Below are 16881 nucleotides of genomic sequence, written 5' to 3'. Positions count from 1 at the left end.
TTAAACTCAAACAGATAAGGACAGCATTGATGTGTAACATTACATCACTTTTTTTTAAAAGGGCAAACTCTTCTTTCTCTCTTCTTTCATCATCTCTCACTTGCACATGTGACCAAAACACATACACATACACATACTCACAAAACCACACCCCTTTTTCACTGCTGTCAAGCCAGCTGTCATTCGTGTCTGCGTGGTCAAATCATACAGAGGCTCCACTTCCCGGTCACTACTGCGCAGACTTCAGCTCCAAACGACATCTCCAGCGCAAGATGACAGCGGACATATTCAACATATTTTGGCTTCAGTTTTGTACAACGGGAGGAAGTGGAGACGCTTTTTTGAATATCACTTTTAATTGTCCCTATTACCGATTTTCCCGCGGGTACTATCACCTCACCGTTTTATCTCATCTCAATACTTCATTCGTGGTTCTGATTATGTGGCTTGTAACGAGAGCAGCCCGTCTCTTCCGCTCGTAGCTGGAAATCCCAGTGTTAACAGAGACAGGTGATAACCAGCTTCATGATACAGGTTGTCCAGGATCACCAGTGGTAGTTTTAGTGAAGCAAGTAACCCAAAGAGAGACAGGGACCTCAGGTCAGTCAGCGATGTGTTGTTTGGCTGCTAGCCAATGTCTACAATCAGTTCGCGCCCCGGACAAACTCTTAAATAATGAATTTCAACACAGCAAGTAACAAGCTGCCAACAATGTTGTTAGAGTAATTCAATGTATCTGAATCCCGAGCCGCAGCTAACGTACTGAAAGCCGGTGTTTCGGGTTTAACGACTCAGCTTGTTAACTGGTGAATTTCAGCCGAATGCGTCAGTTGTTGTCGTAGTTACGACAGCTGTCGAAAACAGCAAGAGAACACGTAACGTTAGCTGTCCTAACTGAAACATTTGTATGTTTAACAGTTATTAGTTGTGTGTGTAGTTAGTAGTTAAATAAACCTTGCATTTTAAACAACTTGATCAAGTGGTTTGTGTGTATGAAGTATTACCGTCACTGTATACAAGTTAAGAACTTTGTAGCAGCCTCCAGAATTGAGGCTGAACTAATTAACTGGCTATCATTTTCCCTTTTAAGGGCGGTTCCCAGAGGTGAATTTAATGCAAGTTCAGTTCTGTTATTTAGTATAAATATTGATTATTTGTGATAGCTGAAGTTGAGTGCCATCACTAATTAATGTGTTTCTGCATATTTCCGGTGAGCCCGTTTGAGGTGTATTAATTATTACATATTTTTGGTGCTACCTTTAATTAAGTGGTATTAAAGCTACATATCCCCCCAGATACATTTCAGGACTGGCTTGTTGGCTGGCAGTAAACGAATATGGTAGAAGTCTCTGCTTACTACCATCGCATGCTCCTGGAATTTTAGGAGGACCCCAAGCAGTGATGGTCCTCGTGGTGGCCCAGGGAGACTCCTTCTCTGCATGCAGTGTGTGCAGATACTGACAGTCGTAAGGGCACCGCTCGTTAACAGGGTTAGGCAAGTGTTGTAGTTGATTTCTCTCATCTTGTTCAGCCTTAAATACCTTTTAAAACAGATAACTACTGTCAGGTTCATAGGAACCAAAAACTGACAACAGAAGAATGAAACACTCAACTTCTTGAATATAAAGTAATTTATTCTCCGGATTGCAGAAACTACACTACAAATCTGGAATACGAAGGGTTTGGATTCCGAATGCAGACTAAAGACATTTGTCCCGGCATCAATTTTCAAACCTTTCATACTAAGTATTCTGATGGGATGTGATATATCTGATTGGTCCATAATCAAAACACAGAAGTCACTGAGAATCTCTGATTGGTTATGGTCTGATCTGATGAGGTCAGGAAATGGTGGGGAAAACAGGTGATAGAGCAGGAAAAAGCAATCATATACTTAGCTTTCATTGCACGCATTAAAGAGGTCAAAGAATGAAATCTTTGCAAGTGATTCAACAGTTAAAGTTCCCAGTTAAAGTTGCGTAACAATGAAATCATCCAGGCGTCTCTGCAGGGCAGACTCTGCAGACATGAGCCAGCAGTCCAGTGTCGGAGATGAGACAATACTGTAGTCAACAGCATTGGCTCTATAAAAGAAAGACATATGGTTACAAATCTTTGTATCAGAGTAATAATACGTATAGCACTCTCAAGCAGCTGTCGTTTATATATAATAATACAGAACAAAATGTACCTGGTAACATCAATCTCTTGGTCTTTGATCTTAAGTTTTGTTGAGTGAGTTTGCTGTACCTCATAAACTGCTGGCTTTAGAGCTGGACACACAGAGGACAAACAATAAAGCAATGACACTAAAAAGCTGGCAAATAAAGAGACACAGCACAAAACAGTATTTTCATGAATTATTGATCCATCAACCACCACAGCTGGGTGCAAACTGATTCAATGTATTGTTGACCCGATATTAAATGATAGAAGCAAATCCAGCCTTTTCACCCACCTAACATTCCTGTAACGTTGTTGTCCGATGGCTGCTGTCTTAAAACCGGCCAGATGAATTCTTTGTCACCTTGCTCATGAATCACGATGACCATGCGTGTGTCTCCAGCTGCAACATCTACTTCCTTGTCCCGCCTGATCACTGTCACACTAGAAAAATATGCACCTTGTCTTGACTTTCTTTTGGACTCATTTTAAAGGCCCTGCACACTCTCACAGGTCATTTCACTTATCTTGGCTGATTACACCCCCGCTCAGGCTGGAGAGGTGCAAAGCTATGCTGAGCATGATGTGAGGTCACCAGAGTCAATGCACCAATGACAATGATCAAGGTGTAGTTTGTCTCACCCTGGCTAACAAAGGAGAGTGAGGCAGATTTCAATCAAACATAGTCTACACACTCCAACACACTCCAGAGAGGAGCTGTTGTCATTCAAAATAATTAAAATCACCTGTGTGGGTAGGTCATGGGTGTGCAGGGCTTTCATGTAAGCGTCAGTTGTAAAAAGCAATTTACATTTGTTTATAATAGTGAATTAATGACTCATTCAACATCATGAATATCATCAGTGGGATGGGGTGTTTGGGGCTGCCCCTGCTTTTTTTGCTCTCAGTGCTGAACGTCTCTTTTTGTTCAGACAATAAATTATAGGGGGCTCTTGTTTTAAAAGAAAGATTTTACGTTTTAGGAAATATGCTCATTGGTGGAGAGATAGATGAGAAGATTGATACCACTCTCATGTCTGTGCAGTCAATATGACGCCAAGTTAACTTAGCCTAGCATGAAGACTGGAGATGGGAAACAGCTAGCAGAGCTCTGTTCAAGAGTGACAAAATCTGCCTACCAGCACCTCTAAAGCTCTGTAATTAACACATCATATCTCATTTGTTTAGTCTGCACAAAAACCTAGGTGTAAAAAAACAAATCACCCACCGTAAAACAGCAATGTAAGCTAAGATGGATGGACGCTGACACTAGATTTATACATAGCGTACGGACATGAGAGTAGAATCGATCTCGCATATAACTCTTGGCAAGAAAGTGTATTTATATGTAAGAGTCACCCTTGTGCATTTTCATCACTGCATCTCAGAGAGTCTGTATACACCACTGAGTATCATCGTAGCATAATTCCTGCCAAGTCACCTTCCAACTGTGATGAGATCCTGTCCAGTGTGGCGTGTCACTGTCTGTCCCTCTCGTACAGTGATTCCCTTGGTGTCAACCTCAATATGCTGGTCAGTCTTTAAGTGGATGACAATCCTTTTGAAGCCTCCATGTGCGACTGAATCAAGCTCACCATTCACAGACAGCTCTAGTAGAAAAGAGAACAAATGCTCAACCCAATACTTTGAAATAGCCGTGATGGGGGGGCACAAAGAGGAAAATTACTGACCCCTGCTGGGATGGTGAAGTAGTTTAAGGTAAACATCTCCAGTGACATCAAAGCATAATGGAAGAGACTGATTCTCAGGTTTTAGCAGAAACCTGTGGAAAAGAGGACCTGCAGAAGAACACAGAGATACAGAGACACAGAGTCACACAGCAGAAGGAAACACTTCTATAATAAACTGCTTTTGCTCTCAACACCAATTTAACCAACTAAAGATGCATTATAGTATTATAATCCAAACTATCCAAACCTCGACTTTCCTGTGGTGGCGATCAGTAAACATGTACGTCTTTTGTGACAAAAGCATCAAACAATGTGTTGAATGTTAATGTTATGTCCTCAGACTCACAAGATTCGAGGAACATTTCAGCATAACTCAAATGATCTTGCCTTATTATTTATGGTCACAGACAAGAGTGTCTTAGTTATGGTACATACCTGTCTAAAATGTTGGAACATTGACCATATCATTTTATTTATGTATTTATGTGTATAGTACATGGAATATTGTTTAGACCTAATTTACATGTTTTATATGTTTGTACTGTATATTAACTAACTAATTAAGTAACTCACTAACTGTGAATTAACTACGTGAGGAAACTGGGGAAAGACAGAAAACTAGCTCAGTATATTGGTCATTGAAGAGGACCTATTATGCTCATTTCCAACTCTATATTTCTTTCTGGGACACCACTAGTGTATCTTTGCATGATTCACAGTTCCCTATTTATCTTATACTGGCTCTTTATGCAGCCCCTCAGTCCATCCTCTGTCTGAAACGAGCCATTTTAGCTCCTGTCTCTTTAAGGACCCCCTCCTTTCATCTGATTGGCCAACTTCTGGAAGCCTACAGAGGGGCTTACTTTTACATACGTTTATGTCATTGTTGGAAACTTTAGCCACATTTAATATGAACATCCAACATTGTAACATTATATATATATATATATATATATATATATATATATATATATATATATATGACAGAAAACAAGGGAAAGCATAATAGGTCTCCTTTAAGGTGGTTGTTTTCAAATAGTTTCTCTTACCACAGGGCTTTTGTGATGAATGTAGCATGGTGATAATGACAAGCTGATTTTCTTAAAGTACGGTCTTTTATAGTACTTTTACAGATGTAATACTTTAAGCTTACTGTATACACATACACTATGTATGTTATACACTTTGTTATACACACTGTTTTAAGAATTCTGAAAGCTAATGATGAGGTGAGGGCAACTTATATTTTTACATCATAATGAATTACCACACTTTTTGTACTATTTTATAACCTTTTCTTACTCAACAGAAATAGATAGATTTTATATAACATATACCATGAAATACATGCATGAGATACTCTACCATTAGTTGTTCTGTCTGGCACAATGGTGGGAAGCAGCCCCACCTGTAAGCCATCCATTTTGGAGGGATAATGAGCTGGAAGTACATTTACACAAAGCCAGTCATTTACATCTATACTACAACACCTTCGAGGACATTGTATTCATTGAAGAGGATATTGCATTAATTGACATCCATACTCTGAGACCTAATCTCAGCTTCAAAACAAAACACACGTTATTCTAATCCCCACCAGTAAAAGTTAACCACAAGTTAATGTTAGTTAATAACATTGATTTAAATGCACACGAAAAATTGAATGAAACATGGTATAAGGCATTTTTTTTGTACAAATTTCACCTACAAACTCTAACCTACACCTACAAATTGACAATCTGTGTATACAAGTTGGAGCTTTTTCAGTACCTGTATTTAAAAATGTTCTGTTAAGAAACATTGTATTCCTATTAAATCATGTAACTGGCATCTTTAATTGTAGCCCAAACAAAAATACATAAATTCTTTACTGCAGTATCAAAATTGGCGTATGTAAATTAGCATTATACCTCTACCAAGGACATTATGTTTTCTTCCATTTGTTTGTCTCTTAATAAGCACAATATCTCAAAAACTACAAAAAAGCCTTGGGGCATAGAAGAAGTCAGTAGTTTTCAGTATAAATTCAGATCCAGCAGCAGCACCATGTGGTTATTTATAAAGTAGTTTACATTATAACTCATGTAATGGAAGCAAATTATTTTTTGTCTCCTCAAGATTCTTAGAAAAATCTGTGGCAACATCTATTTTTGCCCAAATAAATTCTCCACCTTTTGGAAATCTTTCGCAATGCATTTTTTGTTTGTAAATATTTAACATAACATATTTTGAAGACATAACCAGAAAAAAAATATTCATTAGCATTTTGAAATGTCATGCCTACATTTTGTAGACCTGACCCATTTTGCTATTTGATATGCACCTATAATTGATTGTCTCTCACTATGTGCGTTATGATGTGGACACAGAAGATTTCTATTAATTTTTCTATCATTAGAAGAACAGATTCAGATGGTCCAGCCTTGGTGCCTGACTGCTTTTTAGTTGATTATGGGTGGCTGGAACTATAGTTACAAATTTAGAAGGATGGTTCAGAACTGACGCAGAGAGAAAAGTTTACCTGCATGAAGAAATGTGTGGTCGACGCCTGAATTGACGGGAATACCAATGCTTCCCGCTGATATTCTGTAAACTGGTAAATTTAAGAATGAAACATCAGTTATTATCTTGCATGTACATTTTCTGTAAAAATATCCTCTTCTTACAACTATAGCTAGTAATATTTAGAAATGCCCAGAAGAATTAACCTCTAAAAACTGAATACACATTTCAAGTTACTGCAGTCTTTGCGAGTGTCACAGAAGCACTTTGCATTCATCAAAGAAAGAACTTTAAGTTATCATTTCAAAATGACACAACCATTATTTAGTTATTGTTGATAAACTATCCCATATAGTTTAAGACTTTTTATTGTAATTATAAAAAATTATAGTGTAATTATATTATATACAGTAGGTACCAAACTAAAGATGGGTAGAATGAAGGATTTGCTAATAAATTTGTAGCACACATCCATCCAGGCCAGGTGGGATATGTAATCCCCCCAGCATGTTCTAGGTCTGCCTCAAGGTCTCCTCCCAGTTGGACGTGCCCAAATCCTGATCAGGTGCCCGAACCACCTCAAGTGGCTCCTTTCAACACAAAAGAGACACAGTTCTACTACGAGCTCTTTCCAGACGCTGAGCTCCTCACCCTGACCCTCAGGGGGAGCCAAACCTTTATCGGCTGCTTGACAAAATCTTACGTCTCGAAAAACAGGTAAATGATCTCACTTATATTATTATATTACATATTTTCAAAGCGCTTTACAGCTAAGTCTCATTCACCCATTCACTCACACATTCACACACTGATTCAAGGTGCTGGTCTCCATCAGGAGCAACTTAGGGCTCAGTGTCTTGCTCAAGGACACGGGGGGAGCGGGGGATCTAACCCCCAACCTGCTCTAACCAGCTTTACTTCCCATGCGACAGTGCTAACCACTGCGCCACCATGCCGCCCCTCACCCAGGTGAGGTTGGAAGGTAGAAAAACAAATTGAGAGCTTTGCCTTCAGGCTCAGCCCAACACTGCACCACTCCACTTTCACAGTCCATCTTATCCTCACAAGTAAACAAGAACCTGAGATACGTCTTCAGATGAGGAAGCAACTAGCTCCCAACCCGAGGGGACCAATCCAGAAGAGCTCAATGACGAACAGAACTACATAACTGCCACAGCAGAGATCTCTGCAGACGTGTGCACCACTCCTCAGTGGTGAGAGTCTGCTCATCAAATCACAACTCTTCAATATCCGTGACAAAGTTTTTACAGCCATGTCTCGGACTGCCAAAGCAATGGCCTTCACCTGTTGTCCAACTGCCAAGGCATCACCACACCTCCACCTAAATCTTCTGGAGACTATGGGTAGACCACCAGGAGCCCGCCTGCAAGGTCCCCTCTAGGTGCGTCTCCAGGAGGGCCCCCCCAGGTTCCCTTGATCTGAGCATGTCACACCTTCTCTGTGATTCATAGAGGATTTTGTGTGAAGCACCAAAAAAGTTTAACTGCCAGTGAGCATTTAGATATAAACTGATACACGTGATTAGATTATAAATGGATAAATGGACATTTGGCATATTTATTTTTGTTAAGCATGAATTAGATTTATCAAAATTCTGTAAAGATGCAAGATGTTTTCATGTTATGTTTGTGTTACAAATGTATCTGATGCAAGAAGTAATATATGTGATCAAATGGCATGGGAGAAACAGTCCAGAGAGAAGTGTAATACATTTTTCAATCAGAACTGTGTTTTTGTTCCGTTTCGTCTCAACAAAGGAGGTCATTACAGCAAGCCAACTTTCTTGTGTTTCCATCACCTTTCTTTCTCCTTGTGGGGTAGCCATTTCTTGACGGTACTGCTAAAAAGAACGAAAGATTTACTCATGAGGTGATCATTACTCTGTGTCCTCATTAATGCAGATGTGAAATAAACCTTGCCACAAGACATATTTCCACAGACTCCGGTGTCCCTCAGGAAATGTTAACAAGGAATTCTTATACATATACTGTAGTGTAGTCATATCAGAACTATGCAGATGTGTACCCATGTCATACCTGGATACCTTGCCGCATAATCATACCCCATAAAACTTGACCCTAAGAGAAAGAGAATGACATGAAAGGTACAGTTAAGTTATTTTTGAAATATTTATCATTTGTAAATGAGCTCGCACCCTCCCAGGGGTGTCAAAGAGAGGGACCCCCAGGTCACTCCTTGCTGATGCACACAGGGTTTTGATAAAACACATTAAGATTTGAATTGCTTTTGTGCATTTAAATATGCATTTATGAAAAGTATAAGATATACATTTATACATTTGTTAAGCATCAATTAGTCTTATATACTGCAAAGATGCAGCTTTTGTTTTCATGTTATAGTTTGGTTGGCTACAGAGGGGAAGCAGCCCAGATTTAAGTTCAATACATTTTAATCTAAAAGATAAACAGTTTTTCTACAAACTCAGGTGTCAGTCAAGAAATGTGACTCTTTTAAGCTGCAAAATCTCCATATATAGTTAAATACATATAGTGTAGTCACATCAGAACAGTGCTCATGTGTACCTATGTCATACCTCTAGGGGAGAAACCGCCACCTACTGTTAAAAAGAAAAAGATAACATGAAATTAACATAAAATTAAGAACAGTGCACATGTGTACCTATGTCTTACCTCCACTGCCAGCCGCTATTGAAAAGAAAAAGATAACATGAAATTAAGATGAAATTAACATAAAATTAAGAAAAGTGCACATGTGTACCTATGTCTTACCTCCACTGCCAGCCACTGTTGAAAAGAAAAAGAAACATGAAATTAAGATACATTTGTTAATTTATTTTGAAATACTCATGAATTGTAAATGAGCTTGCACCCTCCCAAGTGTGTCTTAGGGAGGAACCCACAGGTCACTCTTTCTTGCTGATCCATAAATGCTTTTGGTGAAACACATGAAAATCTCAGTTTCCTTTGTGCATGTAGATATAAATTGATATTTTGGCTAGGCATCACTTTGTTGTACTCAAATTTTGCAAACATGCTAGATCTGTTTTCAGATGACAAAGATTTAAAATACTCTTGATGTTGACAAAATTGTATGTCTATTCAGCGTTTTTTCGTATCCAGGACCGTCATTAATTTCTATAAACGGTCTACAATTGTTGCATTACACTTAAGCATTAGCAATTAATGTTTACATTAACTGAATGTCAAATAATGTTTTTTCTTAAATGAATAATAAACTGAATTTAAAAAACAATTAATTGATCAATCAGTTAATCAATTATTTAATTATTGTTAATTAAGTAACTGTATTTCAAACATAAATACTTATGTCCAGTTCCACACCCACAGTTGAAATTGCAATAACTGTATTCATACAACAATAAGGGACAAATGTTGAAAAAGAGACATTATTGATTTTGCTTTGTGTTTGTTTTGTTCACATTTGTGTTGCTCACTAGAAGAAATGCTGCTCTGCACGCGTCCTCCCCTCCCAAAGCTTGGCCATGATATGGGTTGACCAACTACAGGATGTTGCCATATCTGTGGTGTTTCACCTTCCTGGGGTTTATGGAGCACATCTGTGTTCTCCCCCAGAGGCTTGGTGACCACCATGGATGTGAGTGGGGTCACAAAGCTGTACTTCAGCGACAGCTCCAAGGCCTCTTTCTTCACGTTCTCCTTCTCAGGTCCAGATAACTGCAGCCTGTGTCATGAATTGTGTACATGTGTTTTAAACATGACATGTTAAGTATGATTAAATTATTTAGCAGCTAACGCTATCTTTTGATACTATTTTTGTTATATCCTCAGTAGCTGTTTGGCTTCCCCTATCACTCTTACTCTTGTCAACTTTTCTCTTTTGTCAATAAATTAGTGCTGAAATGATTAGTTGATCATTTTAGCATTAGCATTGATGTCAGCTTAAGCTAACTAGCTATGGCTGATAAAATCTGCAAGGGACAGTCGTCATTTCTGCTGCCAAAGTCTACGGTTCTGTGCGCTCACGAAGATACTGTTCTGTGCACTCGTATCATGTGAACACGCAAGGTTTTTATGTGCACAGGTTTTGAGACTAATTAAACGCCATAGAAGTCTGCTTTTGTTTACTTCTGTGTGAATGCGAAGACCCGTTGTTTCAAAAATTATACTGTCAATTTCGAGTAGTAAATCTGCCACCATTACTGATGTAAACTGCATATGTTCCCTGTGAAAACAGAAAGCTTGAAAGGCAAAGCAACAGTAACTAAGGGGGCTTAGCAAATGGTTAATTAATTGAAAGAAAGTTAATCTACAACAATATTGATAATTGATTAAATCATTTAAGTCATAGAAATTGCTAAACATTCTCTGTTTCAATCTTCTCAAAAGCGAGGATTTCCTTTGTTTTACTGGATTGTCAATTTAAATCTTTTGGGGCTTGGACTGTTGGTCAGACAAAACAAGGTAATTTAACATGTTCACTTTGAGATCTTAAATTTGATAGACTACACATTTAATTGATTGATTTAATTTATGTATTAATCAATTTACATGTATCAATGTGTGAACGTAAAAAATGAGACCCTCCCCGACTTTCTCTGTTGCCTATAACAGTATGTGGACTGATTTCAATGTAAAGGACCCACAATAAATTATGTGACGGTACCAAGCGATTGCCGATTGGCTGCTTCATAATGTTAGCTGATGAAGTGACTTGCAAACGGCAAGCTAGTTAGTGTCATGTAGTTAATGGTCCAAATAGAATATAAAAACATTACAGATAGTAACATTATTCTAAATATGATTGTGAATCATACTAGGGCCTAAATCAGTCAAGCAACAGGAGGCTGAGTGCTGTTTACTCGACGGCCACCGGTGTCATCAATAACTTTCTGAAAACTCCATATATAAACTTTAAATATTTAAATATGTAATGTTTAAGTAGCAATGTTTCAATTTAACATTGATTACAAACAAGAAAAAAGAGAAAAGATGGTCGACGTGACACTCACTCTTTCTCCAGAAGCTGTTTGACTGTGAGGTAGGCCCAAAGCCTCTGGATGTGGCTGTCAGACACTGTTCCAGTGGACTCCACGGTGGCGTTCGTGTCAGAAAACACCACCCTGCTGTTCTTCTGTCATAGTCCAAATGAATTGTTATGTCAGTGTACACAGGGACTTTCTCAAACCTTTCAGAAGATTACAGCTGATGTGCAGTGTGGATCGATACTTACCGAAATGGCCACAACTTGTGGAGTGAAGGTTTCAATGTTGTTGTCAGTGATCTGACCGGCCACCACAATCTCAGAGCCATTATAATACTGGCTGAAGTTAGTCTGGGTTAGATTGGTCCCACCGGCATAGATCATTGTCACATCTGTCAACAGAGGAGTGGCCACCTCTTCATAGAAACCCTGTTGACATATAGTATGGACACTGTATGAATGTTTAATCTCTCCACAGCCAACCATGATCAATATCATCAGTTATCTATGGAAATGTAACAGATCTATAATGTAAGCCATGTGCAATAGTTTTAAAATACCTTCAGCTGTAAATCAGCATCAGAGTCTTCATAAATCCGTCGTGCCACACCATTGTTCTGCAGCGACATCTTCTCAAGGAACTCAAAATTGACATCAAAACCAAAACCAAGACAGTAGAGTGGGAATTTGTCTGCAATAGCCCCTCTTACATTTGACTGTATTACTTCAAGGTTTGTCACCCCTGCAAAGACACAAGACATCAAGCAACTATCCTGTGATTAGTAGAAGTTACAGTGTGTACATAAACACATTTTATACACTTAATTGTAAATAGTGTCAACTTATTTTCAATTAAATATCTTTAAAGTCCCACAAGGGGGGGGTTTAGCTTGGTGACAGGAGAGGGCATTCAGAAAAAGACTTCAGTCAACCAGTCAGATCATTTAAAAATGATTATATTCATTTCTTAAAATATTTGTGCACGTGATTGTCTGCATGTGTGTTTTGTTGTCACCTGTGGTTGGGTCTCCATCGGTGAGGAGTATAAGGATAGACGCTGACCCTTCTCTGGGATGTGCATTCAGCATACGTGCTCCTTCCAGCACTGCTCCGTTAATGTTTGTGGCTGAAATGAAACGAAAAAATGTTTCATCACTGCTGTTCTGCTATCAAATGTTCACATCCCTTAATGAAATTGATGTGTATTATTTGATACTAATCATAAAAGTAGTCTTTTCATAAAATGATATGCAGTACAAAGTTGCCATGTATGCAATGTTCCAGGTAAACAACTAGCTGATGTTGGGGCCCCGTACAGATAAGATTTATCATTGTTTGGACGTGGTCTACCTTGGTATGTGGGAGTTATGATATAGAGGTTAAGGTATGTGAAAGGTCATTCTGAGAGGTTTCTTTTCCTTACCCTAGATGGGAAACAAAAGTGTACAGACTCGGGTGTTATAGTAGGACCCCATGTATGTCTAAATGTATAAAAGACGAGCTTGAACAGTGTTCGGGGCAGCAGTACTGATTCGGCTACGGGTGCTGTACAGGTCAAGATGCGCATGCCTGTTGATCCTGATCTTTGATGCAAATAAAGAATATTATGTGAAAAGTCAGTATCAGCGGAGTTTCCTTCCATCATCGAATCATCGCCTACATCTGGGGAATGAAGAAGAAATTAACAACAAAATAATTATTAAAAACCTCACCTCCGCTATCTTTAATTTCCCGTGCAAATGTCTTGGCACTATCCAGGTTTTCTTTGTTGACCTGAACAAGTTCTCGTTTCCAGTGAAAAATTTCGCTATTAAAAGTGATCAGACCAAAGAAGTCATCTTCTGCCAGGTCATTCAAGATATGGATTAATGCTATTCGGGTCTGGGCAAAAAACATCAGAACACATCAGAACTTTAATTCAAGCAAGAAACCATGGAATAATATTTGTTTCATGTGTGTTCTTAAATCATGTATTTAATAAAGTTGTTTGTAAATCATAGACATAATAGACTAATTAAGGGACATAAACTAAAAACTAAAATGCCCCCTGTGCTTCAGTGGCAGTCTGTCACAAACTCACACTCTTCAAATACTGTACCTGTTGTATTTTTCGGCCGTGCATTGAGCCACTTTGATCAATAATGAAGACGACATTTTTTGGTATGCGGGGAAGACTAGATGGAGCAAAGTGATGAACAAAGTACCCAGATGATGTCTTGGGGGAGGGAGTGAGAAGAAAGTATACACTTAAGTAATTATGGTATTTTTTAGCTCTTACAGATTATTTATGGACAATGCTAATAGACAATTTGAAGTCAACACAGAAATTAGCTCTTACTGTACCTTGATGTCTCCCAATGAGGTGTCCCTGTTGACATCATAAACAATAACCAGATCTCCATTCATACCCTGATCTCCACAGCTGTCACATGTTTTCTGTTGGTCCTCTGTCGGGTAGAAATACACCCACGCCTGGAAACAGAAGATGAATCAGGTTCATAAACTCTTGATAGACACAGAAGTTGATGACTGAGATTTGTTGGTCAAAAATATGAGTTTTCTGCTTTTCATTAAATTTGATTAGACTAAACTTTATTGTCACTGCACAGCATTGAACACTACTAGCACAAAGTTGAGTTTGGTATCTAACCAGAAAGTGCAAACTGTTGGAAAAGTGAATTTACATATACAGTATATAGAAAATAACACTGGGGAACACAATTTTTGTTGAGTTAGGTCTGACAGCTGTTTTTAACTAATTTTTGGGTGCGGAATCCAAAACTGATCTCAGTTTTTCACTATCACGTCAAGTTTTTGAACTATAGGATCCCCGTTTTCTTAAAAAATATGAAAAATACTGTACTTAACAGATATGTGTGTGATAGTACTGACCTATTGGGAGCTGCACACACCTCTCACTGCACTGTCTCAATTGTGACTGTTAAGTTGCCACGTAGCTGTAGATGAGTCCAATCGTAATCAGCTGGCAAGTCTTACTACAGCTAATCAGTGGAATTTTGCTTATCTGGAGGGTAAGCTGTGGAGAAAAAACTTGACGTGCTAGAAAAAAACTGACTGCAATTTTGGAATCAGCATGCGAATTTTAGTTTTAATCAGCATAAAAATCTAACTCAACAGAATTTTTTTTCAAATTGTTCCCCAGTGTAATGAACGAGTCTAGGAGATGTGCACAGTGTAAACAATAAGCCAGACTGTAGTATGCATGTACATAGTCTCCAGTGCCATTATGGCACCATGATGTATAGTTAAACAGTTTAATATGGGTCGGAATAAAACAGCAGTTGAGTTAATACAGATCAGATGTACCTGTTTGTCTGCAACTGTTTTGGTGATAGCATTAGCCAGGGCTTTGGTGCTTAGTCCTCCTTTAACCTCGAGGAAATTGATGCCAGCTTTCTCATGAATGTACACATCAACCTGGCATTGAGAATAAAATAAATCAAAATAGTTAGAAGCTCTGTGGAAGATGTTATTACTCCAGCATTGTTTTCCTGGATGATAACTGGTTAGATACAAACAGGAAAGACACACCTTGAAGTCTTTGACAGGCTGCATGGGTTGAGCGTGGATTTGCAGCTCGTACTTGCCAAGCCTGCGTTTCAGCAGTTCCTCATATGTGAGTTCAAAGGTGACCTTTTTGTGAGCAGCCACAGTCACAGAGGTCTTAAACTCCTCGAGGGTCCTCCCTACAGAACTGCAACAGAGATGATAATCATGGCATTACAGCAGTGGTTCCCACCCCCATATAACCCCTTACAATGAAACAATGCCTACTTATGACCCCTCATCACAGGTTATGGCCTAGTGTGGATATGAGATGTGAGCAGTTTAACTAAACAGTAATTTGTCCTTCTCAGACTATTGCACTTGAAGGGTTTCAGAGATTTGAAAATGTGAAAGTAGCCTGTATTTTGCAAGAAAAAAGGGTAACACTTTATCATACGGCCCACAACATGGAGCATATTTGTTACAGTGTCATTTTTTGTACTAAAGGTGTCCCAGTAGAAGAACTGGTAATACATTGATCCATTGATTCATGTACCTGACAAGCCCAGCACTTTCACCACGGGACACGGCCTCAGTGTACTGCTGCTGAGCTTGCTCCTTAGCTTTCACAACACCATCGTACTCCTGGCCATCTATAAACCTGAAGAAGACAGAGGAAAAGTCTTTCTTTATATACATACTCCTGTGAGTCGCCCATGATTTCTTTCCATGATTCTTTAATGTATAATTCTTCCTGTAAATATTCAAAGATCAGTTTAGCTTCACACACATTTTGAATTTACTGATGAAGGCGTTCTTGGGAATCCGGACGTGGAATTCTATTTCCTTTGACTCGTCCATACGATTGGCCACGCGGCTTGTGATGACAGTGGTGGCGTAACGACTGGTCACTGTGGAGTTGATGTGAAAGCTGTAGATGTCCCAGTCATCCTGAGCAAATACAGGAGGTACATTTCACAATAAAAAAAATGGCTGACGGCCAGCTGACCAAAGATCAGATGATGGTGAAATACAAAGTGTTGGTGCGTGGCATCAGTGAAATCTCATTGGTCTAACTGCAGAAACACCCCATTCTCATTATTTTTCATCCAGTGATTTGATTTCACATGATTCACACACTCCCAATACTCCTTATCCTTAACTTTTACCAACTGTAACCTTAAAATTGAATGATTAACATCATGGGGACCAGATTTATGACCCCACAACATGAGTAATACACACACACACACACACACAATAACATGTTTTAGTCACTTAAGAGGACATTACATTGTTGACTGACAATAATTACCTGGAGTTTTACTGCAACCTAACCCAAACCTTTACTAAATATCAAGTTTTAACCCTGAACTTGAATGGATCAGCTTAATGTGAATTTGTCCCCATAACAATAGCAATCTGCGTACGCACACACACACACACACACACAAACACACACACACAGTGCATACATAAGAACAATATGAAACGACAATGAAGGTAGACAGCCATCAGGCCATTCAACCCATGCTTTTTTATCAGAGGCAGAGTTCAGTCTGTTGCAAAAAGATGCCGAGATACAAAAAAATCAAGCACAAACCTCAGATATCAGTTAATTAATCAGCTGTAAGATATTGATGTTTTCAATATATTCAGTTTCCCTGCAGTGTGGTGCTCTGTCCTTAAGGTTTTGTGACCTTACCTTGTTTGGCAGTGCGGTAACCGAAGCCAGCAGCAGCCCAAAGAGGGTGATTTGCACCAAAGCTCTCTCCATGATGGCTGACACTAGACTGCAACCCGGGCAGCTGAGACTGTCTTTTAAACTCAAACAGATAAGGACATTAATGTGTACATAATTTTTTTTAAAGGGCAAACTCTTCTTTCTCTCTCTCCTCTTTCAACAATTCCTGCACTTGTTTACGTGACAGAAACACACACACAAAAACACACTCCCACCCACTCACACACACTGCCAGGAATCACCCACATACCTAGCAGAAATCATTATGACAAGATAAAAAAGCAGAAATTCAGTGTGTGCACAGTTAAT

The 16881-nt window shown here is 38.9% G+C and overlaps 1 protein-coding gene across 1 annotated transcript; it reads right to left on the bottom strand.

The window, feature by feature from the left end:
* Window positions 1-1969: 1969 nt before the first annotated feature.
* Window positions 1970-16620, bottom strand: LOC139283150 (inter-alpha-trypsin inhibitor heavy chain H3-like). The gene is made up of 22 exons (XM_070903108.1): window positions 16534-16620; window positions 15619-15779; window positions 15385-15489; window positions 14874-15036; window positions 14649-14759; window positions 13665-13793; window positions 13420-13536; window positions 13034-13202; window positions 12337-12447; window positions 11882-12063; window positions 11571-11750; window positions 11350-11471; window positions 9884-10061; window positions 9128-9142; window positions 9029-9043; window positions 8422-8455; window positions 5220-5294; window positions 3855-3962; window positions 3605-3773; window positions 2459-2607; window positions 2192-2273; window positions 1970-2084 (listed from the first exon to the last, which is right to left on the bottom strand). The coding sequence occupies exons 1-22, from the start codon at window positions 16603-16605 to the stop codon at window positions 1970-1972; spliced, it is 2562 nt and encodes an 853-aa protein (XP_070759209.1). The 5' UTR covers window positions 16606-16620.
* Between the last annotated feature and the right edge of the window lie 261 nt (window positions 16621-16881).

The sequence above is a fragment of the Enoplosus armatus genome, chromosome 3 (assembly GCF_043641665.1).
Source record: "Enoplosus armatus isolate fEnoArm2 chromosome 3, fEnoArm2.hap1, whole genome shotgun sequence".
Taxonomy (NCBI): domain Eukaryota; kingdom Metazoa; phylum Chordata; class Actinopteri; order Centrarchiformes; family Enoplosidae; genus Enoplosus; species Enoplosus armatus.
This window is presented reverse-complemented; position numbering and strand designations above follow the sequence as displayed.